At 44.6% G+C, this 13,601-nt stretch overlaps 1 protein-coding gene across 1 annotated transcript; it reads left to right on the top strand.

The window, feature by feature from the left end:
• Nucleotides 1-543: 543 nt before the first annotated feature.
• On the top strand, nucleotides 544-13,544 carry LOC106575056 (PRP3 pre-mRNA processing factor 3 homolog (yeast)). The gene is made up of 17 exons (XM_045718868.1): nucleotides 544-756; nucleotides 1,139-1,286; nucleotides 1,496-1,626; nucleotides 2,590-2,757; nucleotides 2,905-2,988; nucleotides 3,134-3,417; nucleotides 3,533-3,654; nucleotides 5,190-5,377; nucleotides 5,530-5,696; nucleotides 5,851-5,927; nucleotides 6,386-6,538; nucleotides 6,654-6,753; nucleotides 6,980-7,093; nucleotides 7,252-7,370; nucleotides 7,597-7,674; nucleotides 12,177-12,232; nucleotides 12,444-13,544. The coding sequence occupies exons 2-17, from the start codon at nucleotides 1,142-1,144 to the stop codon at nucleotides 12,591-12,593; spliced, it is 2,136 nt and encodes a 711-aa protein (XP_045574824.1). The 5' UTR covers nucleotides 544-756; nucleotides 1,139-1,141; the 3' UTR covers nucleotides 12,594-13,544.
• The last annotated feature ends 57 nt before the right edge of the window (nucleotides 13,545-13,601 follow it).

Consider the following 13,601-nt stretch of genomic DNA (forward strand, 5'->3'; position numbering starts at 1 on the left):
CTAAGAAACCTATTGCAGCCCTCATCCTCCTCATACAACACCCGTTCTGCCAGTCACATTCTGTTAAAGGTCCCCAAAGCACACACATTCCTGGGTCGCTACTCTTTTCGGTTCGCTGCAGCGACTGGAACAAGCTGCACAAAACACTCAAACTGGACCGTTATATCGCCATCTCTTCACTCTTAATTTTGGACACGCTTACTGACAGTTGTGGCTGCTTCGCGTGATGTATTGTTGTCTCTACCTTCTTGCCCTTTGTGCTGTTGTCTGTGCTCAATAATGTTTGTACCATGTTTTGTGCTGCTACCATGTTATGTTTTCATGTGTTGCTGCCATGCTATGTTGTTGTTTTAGGTCTTTGTTTAGTGTTGTGGTGTCTCTCTTGTCGTGATGTGTTTTGGCCTATATTTTATTGTACATGTTTAATCCAGCAGTTTGGTAGGCCGTCATTGTCAATTAGAATGTGTTCTTTAACTGACTTGCCTAGTTAAATAAATAACTATTATTCACGTGTTGATTTTACGATTGATTTACGATAGGCGGCAACAACGAACAAGTACTGACAGTAGAAGAAGATACCTCAAGTGTTTCCGCTTCCGGGTTCTGAATTCAGAACGTCGTGTGAACGCCGCGCTAACAGAAAGTTTGTTCACAGCGACTTGGATTTATTTATTTCAATCTTTTAATATTCATGTTTTAGAATATAATTGATATAAGAGGATATATTTACCTGTTAAGGACGAAATCGTCTGGTTGGTAAGTTGCTCACCGCACGGGGGAATCAGCCTGTTGTAGCTTTCTAGCTAGCTACAAGAGTTCAATGCTAGCTAGTAGTTGAGACATAGCTAGTTAGCTAGCCAACACTGGCAAACATCTGTGTTGACAGGTGAAATGTGAACAGGCAAGGGAAACAAAAACAGCAAGTGTTTGTTAACATGGCAAGCAAACTAACCATAACTTTTAGTAGCTAACTTAACTAGAAAACGTTAACTGGGCAGATACACGTGACGTTGGTCTGTTTGTCAACTTTGCTGATCACCTATCCATGCCACTAAGGTTAACGCTAGCTGCTTGGCTAGCTAAGAAGTTTGTTTGTTTCTGTGTGTTTGTTTGTTTACCGACTACCATTGTGTTGTAGACGATGTCTCTTCCTAAACGGGAGGTGGAGGAGCTGCGGCCCTGGGTGGAACGGACCGTGAAGAAGGTGCTGGGTTTCTCTGAGCCTACTGTCGTCACTGCGGCCCTGCACTGTGTAGGCAAGGGCCTGGACAAGAGGAAGACTACAGGTGTGTGTGAGAGGGGATTATGAGGGCAGTTGGTGTGTGACATGTTACACTGAAATTAAGGCAGAAAAGCTGTGTTGAACCTTGTCTCTGTTTTGCTAGCCTATTTTTCCAGAACGTCTGTTTTTTGTGGGTCTGACTCAAACAGATAACTGTTCAGCAGTCTTTAAATGTTGTATTTGACCCTTGACTCCTAACCTTTGACCCATCAGACCAGCTGCGTCCATTCCTGGATGAGTCTGCCGGTGGGTTCGTGGAGAGACTATTTGAGGCCCTGGAGGAGAGCCGCAATTCCCGTGGGAACAAGGGTGCTGGGGAGAGGAACCGCAAGAGAGACCTGAAGGTAGACCTCACCACACACTGCTGCTGATGTACCACATGTTCCACGTTAATCTGCAGGTTGTAACCAGTAGCTATCTACATGTCTAGACCATAGAGATGGAACACATTAACCTGTAGCCTGTAACCAGTAGCTATCTACATGTCTAGACCATAGAGATGGAACACATTAACCTGTAGGTTGTAACCAGTAGCTATCTACATGTCTAGACCATAGAGATGGAACACATTAACCTGTAGGTTGTAACCAGTAGCTATCTACATGTCTAGACCATAGAGATGGAACACATTAACCTCTAGGTTGTAACCAGTAGCTATCTACATGTCTAGACCATAGAGATGGAACACATTAACCTGCAGGTTGTAACCAGTAGCTATCTACATGTCTAGACCATAGAGATGGAACACATTAACCTGTAGGTTGTAACCAGTAGCTATCTATATGTCTAGACCATAGAGATGGAACACATTAACCTGTAGCCTGTAACCAGTAGCTATCTACATGTCTAGACCATAGAGATGGAACAGATTAACCTGTATGTTGTAACCACTAGCTATCTACATGTCTAGACCATGGAGATGGAACACATTAACCTGTAGGTTGTAACCAGTAGCTATCTACATGTCTAGACCATAGAGATGGAACACATTAACCTGTAGCCTGTAACCAGTAGCTATCTACATGTTTAGACCATGGAGATGGAACAGATATCGGAAGGGATTGAATGGGTGTAAACAATAGGCTAGGTAAGTTTCTACCATTATCAGAGATTTCATCTACAGAAAGTCATTGTCTCAAGGCTTGATCTTTATTATGTTAGTGTCATACATATCTCCCCTGGGAGCAGGAAACAGTGAGTGGATATTCCCCAGGGGGTTGTTTAAATTACTCATTGCATTGGTTAGATTGCTTGGCTGTGCCTCTGGCTAAGCCTCAGGCCATTGCCGCCTACTGATGTTCCCCCAGGATGTGTTTGGTGATGAGGTGGAGGTGGGTGCGAGGCGCGACGTCCCCGAGGCAGGAGATGGGGTGCCGGTGAAGAGGAAACGTGTCCCCCGCTTCGAGGAGGTGGAGGAACCAGAGGTCCTACCTGCACCCCCTACTGAGAGCCCTGGCATGCTCACTAAGATACAGGTAGACACACACACACACACACACAGACTCACATACACACTGTTTCCCATATGAAACACACATGTACCAAGATCCTGCTTCACATACAGACGTGTCACGATCCTTGTGAAATGAATCAATGTGTTCATTCTCTCTCTCTGTCCTCAGATCAAACAGATGATGGAGGCTGCCACCAGACAGATAGAGGAGAGGAAGAAACAGCTGAGCTTCGTCCCAGTGTCTTCCCAGCAGGTGAAACTAATCTTCCTCCACTCTCTCCCTCTCTTGAAGGATTGGCTGTCTTTTCTCCTCCTTATAAATGAAAAGTGTAGATGTCTGACAGATATTGTGGACTTGTGTTATTACGGTCTTATAACAATCTCCTGTCTCCCTCCAGAGGCTGCCCCTGCCCACTCCCCAGCCAGACCCCCCTTTTGCCTCTCGTCTTCTCCCTGCTCCCTCTGCCCCCTCCTCGGGCTCTGCCCAGTCCATCGCTCCCTCCCAGGCAGCTACTTTCATGAACGATGCCATCGAGAAGGCTAGGAAGGCTGCAGAGCTGCAGGCCCGCATCCAGTCGCAGTTAGCCATGAAGCCTGGTATACTGGGAGCCATTGTTAACACTGGAGGACCTCATAACCTGGTGGCGCTGGCCAACCTACACGCCATGGGGATAGCACCACCGTGAGTATAGCATACACCACAGCCCCGACTTCAGACACTTCCACAAATACATGTCATACTACAGGGAGGCTTAACACATGTATGTCATCTGAGTTTGTGTGTGTGTTGGGTGTAGGAAGGTGGCAGAGGCCCGTGAGTCAAACAAGCCGGCCCCTCTGATTCTGGATGATATGGGTCGGACCGTGGATGCCAGCGGCAACGAGGTGGAGCTAACACACCGCATGCCCACGCTCAAAGGTACAACTCTCCTCTACTGTCACAATCAGCATGCTCTATTCCCTGATCTTCAGTCACCTGTCTGACTGTTCATTCATCTCCTCTCCATCCATCTCCTCTTCGTCCACAGCTAATATCTGACTGTTCATTCATCTCCTCTCCATCCACAGCTAATATCTGACTGTGTTCGTTCGTCTCCTCTCCGTCCACAGCTAATATCTGACTGTGTTCGTTCGTCTCCTCTCCATCCACAGCTAATATCTGACTGTGTTCGTTCGTCTCCTCTCCGTCCACAGCTAATATCTGACTGTGTTCGTTCGTCTCCTCTCCGTCCACAGCTAATATCTGACTGTGTTCGTTCGTCTCCTCTCCATCCACAGCTAATATCTGACTGTGTTCGTTCGTCTCCTCCCCGTCCACAGCTAATATCTGACTGTGTTCGTTCGTCTCCTCCCCATCCACAGCTAATATCTGACTGTGTTCGTTCGTCTCCTCCCCATCCACAGCTAATATCTGACTGTGTTCGTTCGTCTCCTCCCCATCCACAGCTAATATCTGACTGTGTTCGTTCGTCTCCTCCCCATCCACAGCTAATATCTGACTGTGTTCGTTCGTCTCCTCCCCATCCACAGCTAATATCTGACTGTGTTCGTTCGTCTCCTCCCCATCCACAGCTAATATCTGACTGTGTTCGTTCGTCTCCTCCCCATCCACAGCTAATATCTGACTGTGTTCGTTCGTCTCCTCCCCATCCACAGCTAATATCTGACTGTGTTCGTTCGTCTCCTCCCCGTCCACAGCTAATATCTGACTGTGTTCGTTCGTCTCCTCCCCGTCCACAGCTAATATCTGACTGTGTTCGTTCGTCTCCTCCCCGTCCACAGCTAATATCTGACTGTGTTCGTTCGTCTCCTCTCTGTCCACAGCTAATATCTGACTGTGTTCGTTCGTCTCCTCTCTGTCCACAGCTAATATCTGACTGTGTTCGTTCGTCTCCTCCCCGTCCACAGCTAATATCTGACTGTGTTCGTTCGTCTCCTCTCCATCCACAGCTAATATCTGACTGTGTTCGTTCGTCTCCTCCCCGTCCACAGCTAATATCTGACTGTGTTCGTTCGTCTCCTCCCCGTCCACAGCTAATATCTGACTGTGTTCGTTCGTCTCCTCTCCGTCCACAGCTAATATCTGACTGTGTTCGTTCGTCTCCTCCCCGTCCACAGCTAATATCTGACTGTGTTCGTTCGTCTCCTCTCCGTCCACAGCTAATATCTGACTGTGTTCGTTCGTCTCCTCCCCGTCCACAGCTAATATCTGACTGTGTTCGTTCGTCTCCTCCCCGTCCACAGCTAATATCTGACTGTGTTCGTTCGTCTCCTCCCCGTCCACAGCTAATATCTGACTGTGTTCGTTCGTCTCCTCCCCGTCCACAGCTAATATCTGACTGTGTTCGTTCGTCTCCTCCCCGTCCACAGCTAATATCTGACTGTGTTCGTTCGTCTCCTCCCCGTCCACAGCTAATATCTGACTGTGTTCGTTCGTCTCCTCTCCGTCCACAGCTAATATCCGTGCGGTGAAGAGGGAGCAGTTCCGTCAGCAGTTGAAGGAGAAGCCTGGCGAGGACCTGGAGTCCACTATCTACTTTGACGGGCGTGTTAACATAGCACCCGCCCAGCGAGCCAAGAAGGGCTTCAAGTTCCACGAGCAGGGACGCTTTGAGAAGATCGCCCAGAGGATCAGAACTAAGGTACCAAATCTGACCCATCACCTTCCACCTCTCACCATAGCCTTTTATTATTTTGAAAGCGTTTCACAACAATTGATCAATACACAGAGAGGAAAAGCTTATTTGTAGAGTGTAAAATGAAACAACCAAAACCACCTCCGTCCCCTGTCCAGGCCCAGTTGGAGAAGCTGCAGACAGAGATCGCCCAGGCAGCCAAGAAGACAGGGATCCAGGCCTCCACCAAGCTGGCCCTCTTTGCCCCCAAGAAGATGCTGGGAGACGGGCAGGTGCCCATCATTGAGTGGTGGGACTCGTACATCCTCCCCTCCAACATTGACCTGTGAGTCTTTACACATTTAATCCCCACTTTACTAGCTCAATATTATCATCCTAACATCTATATCCAAGTTGTATACCTTTTCAAGAATTATCATGAAAGTCCTCCACCATTTTCCAGATTTCTTGTTGAGCTGATCACATCTCTTCTCTCTCAGATCCACAGAGACCAATTTTGTGACGATGGAGTTGTTTGGAGTCACAAACCTGGTGGAGCACCCTGCTCAGATCAGCCCCTGGGTAACCACACACATCCCTTCTTTGATGTTACTTTTATGTCAAGGTCCCAAAAAGGGCTCCTGGATATTAGTCAGGGGGTTAGATTCATCTCACCCGGCCGCCCGTGTAGGCGTGTTTTGCACGGGCTGAAAGTTGACTGCGTTCGATTTGGAACGGGGCTGCCGCCCAGGTGTGACCCAGTGGACCTGTTCAAAGCCCACGGCGAACTCAGCTCAAAACAAAAGTGACCTAATTAAGCGTGTGGAGTAATGACTAGGATTCTGTTTTCACATGACAAAGGGATTGGTTTTGATAGAAACCCTTTATCTGCCTTCCAGATGAAAACTAGTCTGAAAATTCAAACATATTTTATGGAAATATTTTATGCGCCATGCCGCCTTGTTGACAACCTGACCGAAAGGCGTAGATTACTGTTCAGCTTGAGAAGGCTGCTCTAAGTGTTGGTCTCCCTCTCTCCAGTGGACACAGACAAGCCAGGAGTGACTCTGGGAGTGTACCTGACTAAGAAGGAACAGAAGAAGCTGAGGAGACAGACTCGCAGGGAGGGACAGAAAGAGCTACAAGAGAAGGTCCGACTGGGGCTCATGCCCCCCCCAGAACCTAAAGGTAGGATAGAGATCAGGGCTGTTGAAGGAAGGCTGCTTTTCTTTTCTCTTCAATTTGAAGTTTTACTGAGTGGTAGTCCTGTTTGAGGCCTGTATTCCTCTCTTCCCCGTTTCAGTGCGCATCTCTAACCTGATGAGAGTGCTGGGCACGGAGGCAGTACAGGATCCCACTAAGGTAGAGGCCCACGTCAGAGCACAGATGGCCAAGAGACAGAAGTAAGTCAAACCGCTACACATTTCTCTCTGTATTGTCCATTCTTTCTCTTACCCCCTCCCTCATCTATTAACCCATTTCTCCTCGCTCTCTCTCCCCCCTCTCTCTTTTCTGCCTCCCATCTATCACTGCTCCTATTTCACCCACTTCCTGACTCACCATTTCTGTCCTCTCCCTCCATATGACATCTCTCACAACATAACCAGCTGTCTGTGTGTTTGTCCTCAGGGCCCATGAGGAGGCCAATGCAGCCCGGAAGCTCACAACTGAGCAGAGAAAAGAGAAGAAGGTGAAGAAGCTGAAAGAGGACCTGAGTCTTGGAGTTCACATCTCAGTCTATAGGTGAGTTAGGGTATGTCTCTGGATAGCGTAAGGTTTTGTGTGCATGTTATAGTGTTTAGGTAAGTCTCTGTGCACATGTAACTATTTACGGCTTAGTGTGTCCGTGTGCCTTTCCTACTCATTCGTACTTGCTCGCTCACCCCCTCGCTTTCCCTCAGGATCCGTAACCTCCACAACCCGGCTAAGAAGTTTAAGGTGGAAGCTAACGCCAACCAGCTGTACCTGACGGGCACCGTGGTGCTACACCGAGACGTCAACATGGTGGTGGTGGAGGGAGGTGAGAGAGGGGTGGATGGAGGGAAGGGGGTGAGAGGAGAGGGACCATATTAGTCTCTTTAAATGGGGTCTACTTTCACTGAGTCTGAACCATTCAAGCTGCCTTTAATTACCATGAATTACTCATGAAAATCTCATAACATTTCTTATGACTTGTTGCTGTAAATGGGTTCTTCTTTAGCCCAGAGTTAACTACATGACTGAGCATGCATGTTCTGTTCTCTCAGGTCCCAAAGCCCAGAAGAAGTTCAAGAGGCTCATGTTGAACAGAATCAAATGGGAAGAACACAACTCCAAGAGAGATGGTGAGAATTTTATTTATATGTACAGTACCAGTCAAAAGTTGGGACACCTACTCATTCAAGGGTTTTTCTTTTATTTGTAATATTTTCTACATGGCAAAATAATAGTGAAGACGTCACAACTATGAAATAACACATATGGAATAATGTCGTAACCAAAAAAGTGTTAACCTGTTGGGTCTAGGGGGCAGCATTTGCACGTCTGGATAATTTTTTTTACCCGATTTAATCTGGTTACTAATCCTACCCAGTAACTAGAATATGCATATACTTATTATATATGGATAGAAAACACTCTAAAGTTTCCAAAACTGTTTGAATGGTGTCTGTGAGTATAACAGAACTCATTTGGCAGGCAAAACCCTGAGACATTTTCTGACAGGAAGTGGATACCTGATGTGTTGTATTGACTTTAAACCTATCCCATTGAAAAACACAGGGGTTTAGGAATATTTTGGCACTTCCTATTGCTTCCACTAGATGTCACCAGCCTTTACAAAGTGTTTTGAGTCTTCTGGAGGGAGATCTGACCGAACAAGAGCCATGGAACGATGATGGCCCATTAGACACCTTGCGCCGAGTTCATCTTGGGTACCCTCGTTCCAATACGTTATAAAAGAGTATGCATTCGTCCACCTTGAATATTATTCATGTTCTGGTTAAAAAAGGCCCTAATGATTTATGCTGTACAACGTTTGACATGTTTGAACGAACGGAAATATATTTTTTCCCCTCGTTCATGACGAGAAGTCCGGCTGGCTTACATCATGTGCTAACGAGACGGAGATTTTTGGACATAAATGATGAGCTTTTTTGAACAAAACTACATTCGTTATGGACCTGTGATACCTGGAAGTGACATCTGATGAAGAGAATCAAAGGTAATGGATTATTTACATAGTATTTTCGATTTTAGATCTCCCCAACATGACGTCTAGTCTGTATCGCAACGCGTATTTTTCTGGGCGCAGTGCTCAGATTATTGCAAAGTGTGATTTCCCAGTAAGGTTATTTTTAAATCTGTCAAGTTGATTGCGTTCAAGAGATGTAAATCTATAATTCTTTAAATGACAATATAATATTTTACCAATGTTTTCTAATTTTAATTATTTAATTTCTGACGCTGACTTGACTGCCGGTTATTGGAGGGAAACGATTTCCTCAACATCAATGCCATAGTAAAACGCTGTTTTTGGATATAAATATGAACTTGATAGAACTAAAAATGCATGCATTGTCTAACATAATGTCCTAGGAGTGTCATCTGATGGAGATTGTAAAAGGTTAGTGCATCATTTTAGCTGGTTTTATGGTTTTGGTGACCCTGTCTTTGACTTGACAAAACATTACACACAACTCTTGTAAATGTACTGTCCTAACATACTCTAAATTTATGCTTTCGCCGTAAAACCTTTTTGAAATCGTAAAACGTGGTTAGATTAAGGAGATGTTTATCTTTCAAATGGTGTAACATAGTTGTATTTTTGAAAAATTTGAATTTTGACATTTATTTGGATTCAAATTTGCCGCTCTTGAAATGCACCTGCTGTTGATGGAGTGCACCACGGGTGGCACGCTAGCGTCCCACCTAGCCCCAAGAGGTTAAACAAATCAAAATATATTTTAAGTCTTAGATTCTTCAAAGTAGCCACCCTTTGCCTTGATGACAGCTTTGCACACTCTTGGCATTCTCTCAACCAGCTTCATGAGGTATGCTTTTCCAACAGTCTTGAAGGAGTTTCCACTGAGCACTTGTTGCCTGCTTTTCTTTCACTCTGCTGTCCAACTCATCCCAAACAATCTCAATTGGGTTAGGGTCGGGTGATTGTGGAGGCCAGGTCATTTGATGCAGCACTCCATCACTCTCCTTTGGTCAAATAGCCCTTACACAGCCTGGAGGTATGTTTTGGGTCATTGTCCTGTTGAAAAAGAAATGATAGTCGCACTAAGCCCAAACCAGATGGGATGACGTATGGCTGTAGAATGCTGTGGTAGCCATGCTTTGCCTTGATTTCTAAATAAATCACTGACAGTGTCACCAGCAAAGCACCATCACACCACGACCTCCATGCTTCAAGGTGGGAACCACACATGCAGAGATCATCCGTTCACCTACTCTGCGTCTCAAAGACACGGCGGTTGGAACCAAAAAACTCAAATTTGGACTCCAGACCAAAGGACATAATGGTCTGTCCATTGCACATCATTCATGACCCAAGCAAGTCTCTTCTTCTTATAGGTGTCCTTTAGTAGTGGTTTCTTTTCAGCAATTTGACCATGAAGGCCTGACTCACACAGTCTCCTCTGAACAGTTGATGTTGAGATGTCTGTTACTTGAACTCTTTGAAGCATTTATTTGGGCTGCAATTTCTGAGGCTGGTAACTCTAATGAACTTATTCTCTGCAGCAATGGTAACTCTGGGTCTTCCTTTCCTGTGGCGGTCCTCATGAGAGCCAGTTTCATCATAGCGCTTTATGGTTTTTGCGACTGCACTTGAAACTTTCAAAGTTCTAATTTCCGTATTGACTGACCTTCAAGTAATGATGGACTGTCGTTTCTCTTTGCTTATTTGAGCTGCCCTACCATGATATGGACTTGGTCTTTTACTAAATAGGGCTATCTTCTGTATACCCCCCCTACCGTGTCACAACACAACTGACTGGCTCATACTAAAAACAGCAACAAATCAACTCCAAGTGATTGTCATTTAATCTGTTCCAAAGTATTCCAACATACGAGATGTATACAGTGGCAAAGTATGTGACCCCTTTGGAAATGCCTGGATTTCTAAATAAATTGGTCATAAAATTTGATCTGATCTTCATCTAGGTCACAACAATAGACACAGTCTGCTTAAACTAATAACACACAACAATGATACATTTTCATGTCTTTATTGAACACACCGTGTAAACATTCACAGTGCAGGGTGGAAAAAGTATGTGAACCCTTGGATTTAATAACTGGTTGACCCTCCTTTGACAGCAATAACCTCAACCAAATGTTTTCTGTAGTTACAGATCAGACCTGCACAATGGTCAGGAGGAATTTTGGATCATTCCTCTTCACAAAACTGTTTCAGTTCAGCAATATTCTTGGGATGTCTGGTGTGAACTGCTCTCTTGAGGTTATGCCACAGCATCTCAATTGGGTTGAGGTCAGGACTCTGACTGGGCCACTCCAGAAGGCGTATTTTCTTGTTGAAGCCATTCTGTTGATTTACTTCAGTGTTTTGGGTCGTTGTCCTGTTGCATCACCTAACTTCTGTTGAGCTTCAATTGGCAGACAGATAGCCTAACATTCTCCTTCAAAATGTCTTGATTAACTTGGGAATTCATTTTTCCGTCGATGATAGCAAGCTGTCAGCAAAGCAGCCCCAAACCATGATGCTCCCTCCACCATACTTTACAGTTGGGATGATATTTTGATGTTTGTGTGCTGTGCCTTTTTTTCTCCACACATAGTGTTGTGTGTTCCTTCCAAACAAATCAACTGTAGTTTCATCTGTCCACAGAATATTTTGCCAGTAACGCTGTAGAACATCAAGATGCACTTTTGCAAACTTCAGACGTGCAGCAATGTTTTTTTTGGACAGCAGTGGCTTCTTCCGTGGTGTCCTCCCATGAACACCATTCTTGTTTAGTGTTTTACGTATCGTAGAGTCGTCAACAGAGATGTTAGCATGTTCCAGAGATTTCTGTATGTCTTTAGCTGACACTCTAGGATTCTTCTTAACCTCATTGAGCATTCTGCACTGTGCTCTTGCAGTCATCTTTGCAGGACAGCCACTCCTAGGGAGAGTAGCAACACTACTGAACTCTCCATTTATAGACAATTTGTCTTACCGTGGACTGATGAACATCAAGGCTTTTAGAGATACTTTTGTAATGCTTTCCAGCTTTATGCAAGTCAACAGTTCTCCATCTTAGGTTTCTGTAATCTCTTCTCTTTTGTTCGAGGCATGGTTTACATCAGTTTATTTTTTTATAGGGCAAGGCATCTCTAACCAACATATCTCATGACTCCAATTAGCTTTTGGAGAAGTCATTAGTCTCATAGTTCATACTTTTTCCAACCTACACTGTGAATGTTTAAATTATGTATTCAATATAGACAAAAATACAATTTGTTATTAGTTTAAGCACACTGTTTGTCTATTGTTGTGACTTAGATGATCACATCAAATTTGATGATAAATTTATGCAGAAATCCAGGTAATTCCAAAGGGTTCACATACTTTTTCTTGCCACTATGTGATCGTTTACAAATGTAAGCATGGTTTGAAATGATTGTTTTAGTCAAATGTTATATCTGTATGGGCTTCTTGCGGCCAATTTGCAAATGATTTGTAATTATGTTCCGCCCCCCTGACCATCTGCTCAAGAGAAAATGGGCCCATAGCTGAATCTAGTTGATGATCCACGCTGTATGTCTTACTGTTTATATTACATAATACTTCACTGTTGTGGTTCTGAATCCTTTTCCTTTCTCCTCTGTCTGTCAGATCCAGATGCAGACGATGAGACCAAGAAGAACAACAGATGCAGCCTGGTCTGGGAGGTGAGTGGTTAACCATTACATCTTATTTCACTAACGCTCCAGGAGTGTAATGCATGCTTCATATACTAATCATGTTCATCTTGGACAACTGGCTTCTTTAAAATGGATTGATTGTAAACACAGTATAGACTGATCTAACCTTGTCTTTCTCTTTCTCCCCCTGCTGTTTTCTCTCCTGCCTCCATCTGTCCCCTCTCCTCCCTCCTCCTAGGGCACGGCTAAGGAGCGTAACTACGGGGAGATTAAGTTTAAGCAGTGTCCTACAGAGAACATGGCTAGAGAACACTTTAAGAAGCACGGGACAGAACACTACTGGGACCTGGCTCTGAGTCAGAGTGTGCTGGAGAGCACTGATGACTGAAGGGAGAGCATCACTGGAGAGCTGAGGAGGCAGAAGGATCCCTTACCACTGACCCAGGGTCCGATAGTTGTTCATCCTCATAATGGTTAGGGTTAGGAGTTATCTGATCCTGGATCAGTGGTGAAGCGCATTGTTACCTCGTGCACCAGAGACATGCAAAGGTCAGGGGTGATTCTACCCCTCTTACAGATACATTCACAACCCCAACCCAGCCTTGTATGGCTGACTGACTGCCTGCCTGTTATTGTGTGGTGACTTGACTTAAGACAGGGAGGGAGACGGATTGGGAGTGAATGAATGAAAGGAAGTGCTGGTTAGAGAATGGATGAGGGCGAGGTCGTAGATTAGGATGGATATATGGTGTGTACAGATATTATTGAGCGAGGTGTACACTGTTCTGCAATCACATTTTGTGGAAGAGTTGATAACTGTGAGACCATCTTTCTAGTAGTTAGGGTGTCATTCAGGCTGTCAGTTGCTGTGTGTCAGTGTTTAATACTATGGCTGACATCTCTCCACTGTGTGTGTTCTATAGCTTGCTATTGGCTTCTCTACCTGACTACAGTTCCTGAGTGTAAGCCCAGCTGTGGTCCAAATACAGTTCTGAAATATTGCTGCAATGTACTATTCCCAAGCAAAAGCCCTGTTTCGAATAAACAAAAACCGACCTATCAGCGTAGAAGTAACTAAAGACTTTGAAACGTATGAGATCATACATTTGACTGGATTTTGTGTCATGTTTTTGGCCTGTTATTTTTATTTTATTTTTATAGAAAATGGACAATTAGTTTTTTGTGGAATGACCACATTAAGTATTGACTGACCCAAAATTGTTTTATTTTCTTTAGATGTTTGTTTTGGATAAAGTGTCTTCCCCATATGTTTGATCCTGTATATGTTGCCAATAAACACATGCAGGACAATACACTTTAATGAAAAATGAAAGCTTTATACCTTTGTGCACTTCATAAATTATTTTCAGCTGCTGCATTGGATTGGTAACACAGT

The sequence above is a fragment of the Salmo salar genome, chromosome ssa05 (genome assembly GCF_905237065.1).
Source record: "Salmo salar chromosome ssa05, Ssal_v3.1, whole genome shotgun sequence".
In the NCBI taxonomy this organism is placed as follows: Eukaryota; Metazoa; Chordata; class Actinopteri; order Salmoniformes; family Salmonidae; genus Salmo; species Salmo salar.